The 9,759-nt window shown below is 41.1% G+C and overlaps 1 protein-coding gene across 2 annotated transcripts in view; it reads right to left on the reverse strand.

The window, feature by feature from the left end:
- Positions 1 to 8,358, reverse strand: part of LOC133459434 (ATP-binding cassette sub-family G member 4-like) — a 40,488-nt gene extending 32,130 nt beyond the window's left edge. Inside the window, exons 1-2 of one of the 2 annotated variants that reach the window (XM_061739352.1) lie at positions 7,861 to 8,358; positions 2,245 to 2,482 (exon numbers count right to left, since the gene is read on the reverse strand). In XM_061739352.1, coding sequence (XP_061595336.1) covers positions 2,245 to 2,473 — 229 coding nt within the window. In that variant the 5' untranslated portion in view covers positions 2,474 to 2,482; positions 7,861 to 8,358. Of the gene's footprint in view, positions 1 to 2,244; positions 2,483 to 7,686 lie in introns of both variants that reach the window. The other variant, XM_061739351.1, reaches the window with a different exon arrangement.
- Positions 8,359 to 9,759: the final 1,401 nt, after the last annotated feature.

Raw genomic sequence — 9,759 nt, forward strand, 5'->3', positions numbered from 1 at the left:
TATATATATATTTATTTGTATTCTGTTTTTTTACTTTTTTGTACTCTTTTTTTCAAATCAAATCAAATTAAAGGGCATTCTATTTGACAAGCAGAGACGACTAAAGTCTGAAATTTGTTCATTAAAGGTGGTTAGTTTATACACTGACCATATGTAATGGACGGATCAATTGCAAACTGGACTCACAGCTATTAGCGCACAACACAAGGAGAAGAAATGCAGGCAGTGTGCCAACCTGCTAGTGTAAATTATTTACCATGTCTAAACTCTGCTGAGTGCGGCAAAGCTTGCAGGCCCACTGGCTACTGGCCACTGGCCGCTCCAGCATCACTGTGGAAGTGGGAACTACTGGGCTGTGCTACGTGTGTCAGAACAACGGACTGAAGACATTGAGGCACTGAGGAGGACCATGCATTTATTAAATGTCATGAACGCTCCCTTAAAATGGCTGTGTTGGGGGCACGATGGCGCAGCTGGTAGTGCAGCCGTCTCACAGCAAGAAGGTCCTGGGTTCGATTCCCGCCGGGGACGCTGTGGGCGCTGAAGTGTGTGTTAGTTCCCCCATGACTTCAGCTCCCACACCCTGGGTGGGGTTGGTGAAAGGATCTTTCTGTGTGGAGTTTGTATGTTCTCCCCGTGTTCCCTTGGATAGCTAATGGGAGCTACCCTCACAAAAACATGCAACAGTCCTGGGCTATACATGCCCCCTCTGGCCAACCGGGGCGCCAGATGGGGTGGGGAGGATCTGGCCGGAATAACGTGATCCTTCCACGCGCTACGTCCGGCCGGAGAAACCCCACCCTGTCTGGTGAAAAGAAGCGGCCTGCTCACTCCTCAGGTTAAGGAGGAGACCTGAGCTCAGTGCAGGACAGTTACTGCACAGGACTGTTAGGTAGGAGCACTAGGTGATAAAAATGTGTTGAAAAAAATGGTTTTTCCGATTATAAATCGATTCTCATATTAGTTCCTAAAAATCGATTTGTATGTCTATGGATCGATTTTTTTCATTATTACATTTTCGCTCTGTGAACTTTAATCCCACTAGTCACGTCATTTAATTCATACATGAGCTGTTGCGATTTCTTTCTTTTTTTGCACTTTAAATGGATATTGAAAGGAATATTTGAGTTATTTATTTCGTACAAATAACTTTTGGTATTTTTTTGTTTATGCCCAAAAAAGGAATGTTTTGTTGGACACGAGAATAACTACTGCCATGTTTTTGCCATTAAATATGTTTAAAAGTATGAAAACATTAATGTTTTCAGTTATAATTGCATAAATTGTCTATATTTCATTGCTCTATATACTTTCTTGGGGTACATCTGCATAAAATGCTAAAAACTAAATTCTCAAAAGTTAAAAACCCGAAAAAAAACAGAAAATGGAAAAATTAAAAAGGAATGTGGGAAAAACTAAAATCGATTTCATCCGTCTCTGTTTGCTGCCCTGGATCTGATTGGTAATTCTGCCCCACGATGTTTCTGAAAGCAGTTCTATCAGCATTCTGGGAGGTGATTGGTCCTTACAGCATCATTAGTTGCCAATACTTGCTGTAGAATCTCAATATAATACTAGTATTAATATGTTGCAGAACTACAGTCATATAATTCATGCAACAGCTCAAACAACAGTTTTAATAACACAAACCAAATCAATATCAGAATCAAATTGGATCGAATCAAATCCTGATAATCAATTCTGAATCTTAAGAATTGGAATCAAATTAATTCTTGACATATGAATGGACGCTCAAGCCCTAATCACCGATGTGTTAGTGTTTATAGTTGTGTTAGTGTTAGTTAGTGTTTAGTAAACCTCTAGCTGGTGTTGGTAAATCTCTAGGTAGTGTAAACTCTAGTGTGTTAGATTCGCTCCTGTAGTTTCTTGTGCTGGCCCCCCCTTTTCTCCTCTTTTTTCTCTTTTGTACATGGTGCAGCATCCTCTGCCGGTGGCGAAGAGCATCTCTGAATGCAAAACACCGGAACCTTCAGTGTGGGAGTGAGGGGGGCAGGGTAACAGCCCGGGCAGGCGGGGGAGAAGGTTTGTCCGTCAAGACTCCTCTCCCTGGCCCTGCCCCTTCTCAACCTTTCCCTGACCCTGCACCCCAACCTGGGACTTGCTGATTGGCCCGGAGCTTTGGGAGCTGCGTGCTGGCGGTAAAATTGAATTTAATTGAATTTAATTGAATTGAATTGAATTGATGTTGTTTGCATCCCCCACCGTGACCTGAGCTTGCAGTACCTCTTCTCCTCCACCAATGACCCTCCCGGATGGTGTACGACAGCTCTTTGAACTCCAGGTCCACGGTGGAGCGGCGTGGGAGGTGGGAGAAGCGCTGCGCCTCTGTGATGTGGTTCTCCACCTTCTTCAGGTGGGTGAGCAGCGGCGCCTCCTGGGGGGCTCCTCCAGGGAGCTTGGTCTCCTCCATGGGGATGCTGACCGAGCCCTGCTCCAGCGTTCTCTCAGCCATGATCACAGGCTGCAAAGGAGAAGAGAGAACATTAATAACATATGTCTTGTAATAACCTTCTCCCCTTATTATTTGCTGATGACACCAGTCTTGTAGCTGTCCACGATGACTTACAGTCTCTCATCACATGTGTAAATCATGATTTATCAACTATTTCTAATTGGTTCCAGATCAATAAGCTAACTCTAAATGTAAAGAAATCTAACTTTATGATCTTCTGCAACAAAAATAAACCTTGTGCAAAAGAAGAAGCTAATATATTCATTAACGGAACTGAAATCCTTTAAGTATCACACACAAAACTTTTGGGTGTTGTTTTGGATGAAGGTCTAAATTGGAATAATCATATTAATCAAGTTTGCAAAAGATCAATGAAAATGCTTGGCATACTAAAAAAGGTTTGTCCCTTGATCCATCCCTCTGCTCACTGGACTGTATTATAGTTTCCTATTTCCATATATGAATTACTGCAATATTGTCTGGTCTGCAATTTATCCAACTTTTCTCAACAGATTACTGATAATCCAAAAAAGATTCTTAAGAACGATCTCTCAGTCTGGTTGACACCAACCATCTGCACCTCTTTTTATGAAATATTCACTGTTATCCATTCATAAACTTAATGTTTTTCCCTCATGCTTGTTTGTGCATAAGTTTATCAATACAAAACAAGATCTTCCTTCCAGCAGTTTTTTTACTTTTTCATCTGATTTTAATTCATATCCAACTAGACACAGTGGCAATCTTCATTTACCCTTCTGTAGAACATCTGGTCATCAATTTAATATTACATTTAGATCCAAAACTCTGGAATGACTTGAATGTGTCGCTGAAGTCAACATTATCTTTTACCTCCTTCAGAAAGTTATTAAAAAAACATCTTATTCTGTCTTAACCTTCAATGTCTTTATCTTAAATGCAATCCAGATCTTGTAACCATGCTCTCTTTTACATTTACATTTATATTTTTTTTAATTTATTGTACATTATCTTTGTTATTTCATCACATTTGTTGATGGGAATGGAACTGTACGAGCCCTTCGGGCTTTGTTCCTTCCATGCACTGTTTTAAAAAAAATAAATTGTGCTAAATAAATAAATGAAATGAAATGAAGAGATGTGTCAGTCCATGGTCTGAAGGACGACAGTTCGACCCCTCCTCAAAGTCTTCCCATTTTATAAATTAGGGATCTCAGATGCTAATTAATATTCATCTGAAAAATGAATCACCTTCTACAGAATGTACAAGTTATACCCTTAATTCATTTGTGAGGAAAAACAAAAACACACATATGGCTGGCAGAGCTGGTTCATATGTTGAGTACAATAAATACAGCCAGAAATCAGCTTAATGACAGACACAAGGAACATAGATTAGCATTGATTATTTTGAATAATATTGCATAGCGTCACGAAAAATAGGCCTCCACTGGAAACCATTTTCTCAAGCAATAATTGCACACCAAACGTGTGTTCCAGGAAGGGTTTTAGTCAAACTGCAGACATCATCTTAAAAGTAGGTGCTGGATATGATTTGATTAGCGTTACATCCATGGACTGGCTGCTTAAAGTGAAGGAGATTGAGAGCATGAAGATCTGGGATCTGGTTTCAGTCCTGCAGCACACACACAGTCCGGTACTGCTGATTCACATGTATTTCCAGTCTGAGGAGTGAGCCATCAAGTGCTTGATAATCCATCAAGTTTTCAATAATGTGAGACTGAAACAGCATGTTTTGTCAGCTGTATCAGCATACAGTCAGGACATCTTCATGGCTGAACGATATTGACATCGTTTTGGTGAATGACTAGTTAAAGATGACATATTGTGAAGAAAATTAGAAAAAATTGCTTGAAGGTATACTGTATATTTAATTTTTTCAAGTGATCCCCAAATCAAAAAGTCCACTATGATAATCCTGCCACTTTGTTTAAGCAGCTTAAGTCTGAAAAGATGTCTCTCTGGGAGTTGTCCGGACATGAAGGATACTTTGACATCACAGATTAGTCCAAACATTCATCATTCTTATCTTTATCTACACACAACCTCAAATGTGCTGCATTTGCTGTACCTCAGAAATGGGTAGTGTACTTGCAATATCTATTTCAAAACACATACAACCCTTGGAGAAAAGAGTCAAAATTGAGCGTCTGACTCAAAACGGGCTGCGGTGAAGAGATCAGTAAATACAACGGACGTATAAGAAGAACTAGACAAACTGCCATGACATCATCAATGGATTTTCTGAAGAGCTTGTGAAGCCTCTCGCTGCCTGGATTGCATAATGCCATGTTGCAGGTGGGTGGAATGAGAGCAACCTTATTCCTATCTCTGAATCTCTATGAAACCTATGATGCTAATTAATATGACTTCACAATCATTCTGATCAAGTCCTTCCAAACCACTTCATTGCAAGTGTCGATACCAAAATGACATTTGAAACAAGTACCACCAAAACTGAAAGCAGGCGGTCAATCAGCTGGAGGATTACTTAAAGCCGAGCCAGGCCAGAGGAGCTGCAGAGCTGCCGCCAAGGGTTCGCAGTGGGATCTCCCGTTTAAAAATGTCATTTTGTTGGCAACATCGGAAATGACCACTGCATTCACAGCTTAGAGGTTAGGACCGTGCTAAGAGCAAATAATCAAAAATGATGACAGCTAGCCATTGGCTGTTCTGACCACCAATCAAAACACCACACCCCTTATTAAATATGAATTCATTGGTTTATATAATTTTACCAGATGTACTACAACCTTAATAAATAACTGATTCACCTGCCATACAGTTGTCATTGATGTGAAATCTACAGGACTGTCTCAGAAAATTAGAATATTGTGATAAAGTTCTTTATTTTCTGTAATGCAATTAAAAAAACAAAAATGTCATACATTCTGGATTCATTACAAATCAACTGAAATATTGCAAGCCTTTTATTATTTTAATATTGCTGATCATGGCTTACAGCTTAAGAAAACTCAAATATCCTATCTCAAAACATTACAATATTCTGGGAATCTTAATCTTAAGCTGTAAGCCATAATCAGCAATATTAAAATAATAAAAGGCTTGCAATATTTCAGTTGATTTGTAATGAATCCAGAATGTATGACATTTTTGTTTTTTTAATTGCATTACAGAAAATAAAGAACTTTATCACAATATTCTAATTTTCTGAGACAGTCCTGTATCTAGATAACAAAAGCTTTTATTTGTTCTTTTCCATTTTTCTTTAATCACCCTGTAAATCTGCTTATTTCTGTTGCAAAGCTGTACATTTAAGATATTTATAATGGAACTTGACTCTCTTTTGAAGCCTGCTCCTTGTGGTCAGTTGAGGAGCTACAACTTTCTTATTTCCACATTAGCTTCAGCGTGAAACGTTAACAGGAGGGTTTTAGTTTTGTATGTTGTACTTTGACTGAAACACGTCACAAGCATTTCATTCAGACCTCGGGAAGCTGTTTCAGATGTAAAATAAAAACAGACAAAATGACACCACACGTTTATCTTCAATAGTTGTAGTTACAACAAAAGATCTATTTAAAAGGAACTGTGAGCATGATTTATATTAGTCTTTTAAAAGTGACTCAAGTGGCCTTCTTCAGTTCAGGTATTCTAGTTGTCAGCTTAATATCCTTGATTATAAGGTTTCTGCACAAATAAACTACATGCTCTTCCATTCAAAATACTTTCATAGTTGAATGGATTTAAACAAATGAAAGTGTTATAACTCTACAGAAGGATTAAAGAAAGTCATTTTTGTTCATTAATCACTAAGCACTGAACTTGTGCCTTGCAACATTTGCTTGATGACTCACACTTCTTGTGTCAACATATCAGCACGAACCTCAGCCTCCAGATTAATGTGGTCAGTGGTTAAAAAGAAGAGGTTGTTCTGTTCCAAAGGTAAGCTTCTATAGGCTACAACACACTTTTCTCAATTTCTTTTCCCACTAGACTTATTTAGGACAATATATACTGTATCTGTGGACTTGAGAGGAACACAAAAAGCAAAAATTATACATTTCACATGGTAATCAGCTCAAATGTTAGGTCCAGCAAATCTCAGCGAATAAAGTAAAGTCAAAGATCCTCCCCAATGGCTCTGATCCAAACCCCTAAAGCTGTGGGAGCTAAGACCATTGGCATTTTACAATGAAGGGTCCATCAGCAGATAAAGGAATGAAATACCTAGATAGACAGGAACAGTATTATTTTCCGTCTCATGGTGTTGATAGAAAAAAACTTGATTCTGTACAATTATCTAATAAATAATTGAGAAATTGATTATATACAGTATGTCTGAGGTTTGCACAATTACCACTCAGCGCATCCTCACAGAGCCCGCACTTCCATCACTGGACATTAAGTACAGCAGGAAACTTTAGAATAATGCCATACTAACAACTTTACGAATGAAAACTGCTCACATTCCCACTACAAACACTGTCACACAACGCCCTGCAGTCTTGTAGTATCGCCCAGATATCGATAACCCACGGTAGCCTGTGTGTAGTGAAATATCCTCACGTGAAGAAGACTTTTGATGAAAACTGACCATGGCTTTTATTGATCTCTCTGCCATTAGTGAATTTCCATTACCAGCCTTCTTTTAATCCTTGTAAAACACTGGCAGGCTTCAAAGGCCTCTCAGTCAGAGGAAGGCGCTCACGTGGCCTGCATGGACACGTGAGCGCGCAGCCATAGTAAAAGTCTCCTAAGAGGATGAAATACGCTCATCAGATGGAACTGTGAAGCTTTGCAGTATCCTACGAGGTGATGCTGCGCTCTGTGACCTGTCACTGATGAGGGATGGAGAGCAGGGAGCGTTAAAGTACCCAGAGGCTGATATCCTATTTCATCACAAAAACTTTCCACGTCAATCAAATTAAATCAAAATCGAACTTTGAGGCAACATCCCCGCAACCAAAAGGTACAGTACCACCGGAAAGTTGTGGCAACCAGAAATGTTTTTGTCCATAAAAGCACCTGTTACCAGAAACCTGATGACAAACAAATTGGGGGGAAAAACTAGTGTAGCACTGATATTTCGGAGTTAAACATATTATACACTCCAGGGATTAAAGATAATTATGCAAAAGTGGCTTTTTATGATCAGTGAGTCATAGGGCTATGTTTGGAGTGGCTTTCCAAAACTGGTTCTTCACTGTGTTGCATTGCACATGCACGCACGCACGCAAATGTGAACATACTTATTATTATTGTGTGATGAAATCACCAGGTGAGCAGCTCCGCCCTGGTCCTTCCCGGCACTCAGTTGATCCTTTCAAACCAAACCGCCCGATCCTTCAACATCAGGTCCCTTATACACTCCCAGATATAAAGGGAAGAAAAAGAGCCCACACAAAAAAGAATCAAATGCTCACGGTGCGCCACAGTCCAGCAAAAATCCGGATCGGTGGTGGTTGTCATAAATCTGTGTCGGGGCGCGGCGCATCCTCATCCCACATCCGCGCATCAGCGGCCCCTCGCATGAAGCCCGTGTCCGGCGGCCTCAGACTCTCACTGCGTCCCGGGGAATCGTCAGGGCAGGGGGCGGGCTGGCTGTCATGGGTTCCAACAAGACTCCGTTTCTTCCTTATCCGTCCGTGTCGAGCATGCACAGCCCAGTCAGGCGACGCGGAGGCATCTGGATGCAGGCGGGAATGGTGCTGATGCTGCAGGCGCCTCGGCACTGGCAGCCTCAGCAGCTCAGCATCCTCTGTCCTGACCGGGGTAAATGAGCCGGGGGTAGTGGGGGGTGCAGCAGGTTCCTCGGCAGCCTCAGCAGCTCAGCAGCTCCTGTCCTGGCCGGGGTAAATGAGCGGGGGTAGTGGGGGGTGCAGCAGGTTCCTCAGCAGCACGATCTGCAGCTCCACCGAGCAGCCGCCGTCATCCTCTGTGACCGGCTGGTGCGCACGCTGGTCTGGCGTTCAGGGCGTTGCTGGGGAAGATGCTCGGTTTGCTTTTAGTTTGGATCATTGCAGCTTCATCCATACCTCGCATTTGAGGATGAATGAGAAAAATAAAATCTAATATACATTATGTAAAGATAGTGTCGTTACAGAGCGCACACTACATATCCCAAACTGGGATTTTAAGATCAAATCTGCAATTTTTTCACAGCTGATGAAGCTTGATCATATTTGCCATAACACTTTGTTTTTATTAAAATGCAAAATGCAAAGTAAACGTTTTAAATAGTTCATCTTCTGTCCTATAGGGTGATTTTTGGCTTGTTATGTGCCCAAAAAGGAAATTGTACTAAATCAAGGAAATCAGAATGAAACTATAATGTATATCCCATTGCTCCCAGTATATATATACTTGGTGTAGTGAGAGTGTCTCGGTGGATTGCTCCCAGTATATTTGGTGTATGAGAGTGTCTTGGTGGATGCTGTTCCAGGGGAATGGCTCTTTAAAGGCCGCACCTGCGCAGCTGCGGCTGCTGATGCTGCAGTGCCCGGGTTATTTTCGGTAGAACGGCCGGGGTTACTCGCGTTCACTTCGGACTCCACACGCCTTACATCACCCCCGAGAGCAAATCAAAACCATTTTTAGCCAATTGCACCTGCTTCTTAATCAGACTAATTTAAAATGAGCTCTCAAGTCGCCCCCATGAGCACTTTCAGCACAGCAACCCATCTCTGCGAGTGATTCACCCTCAAACTGCCGCGGATGCACCAGCCCGGTCTCCATATACAGACAGTTACCGTGTAAATGTGAATTAAGGTCACTGATTTAGACTCCAGGCTTCAACAGCGATACAGACTGTAACCCTTGTTTGCAGGGGTGTATAATCCAGGTGCCATAAAGTAAAAATCCTGTCCAGCAGTTGTTCCAACCATCACTAAACCAGCTCCTCTGCAGGTAGATGGTTCTTAGTGAAAACACCTGTTCTAAATGTACTGGCTGATCCACAGGTATATGTTTTAATGAACAAATATCAGCTTAATGTAAATACAATTATTTGACTAATGGTGCTTTGAGACTGACCCCATTTCAAAATTGGTCTTAATTTAAGATTGATTCAAAACTATTTTTGATTTTGTAAAAAAAAAAAAAAACATTAAAGCACATTCCAGAGGTGTATAATCCAGGTTCCATGAAGTAAAAATGCTGCCATGTTTCTGGATCAGCCTGTACATTTAGAACAGGGGTTTTCACTAATAACCATCTACCTGCAGAGGAGCTGGTTTAGTGATGGTTGGAACAACTGCTGGACTGGATTTTTACTTTATGCACCTGGATTATACACCTCTGCTTGTTTGCTTGTTGCTGTGTGC

This window comes from Cololabis saira, chromosome 14 (assembly GCF_033807715.1).
Source record: "Cololabis saira isolate AMF1-May2022 chromosome 14, fColSai1.1, whole genome shotgun sequence".
In the NCBI taxonomy this organism is placed as follows: domain Eukaryota; kingdom Metazoa; phylum Chordata; class Actinopteri; order Beloniformes; family Belonidae; genus Cololabis; species Cololabis saira.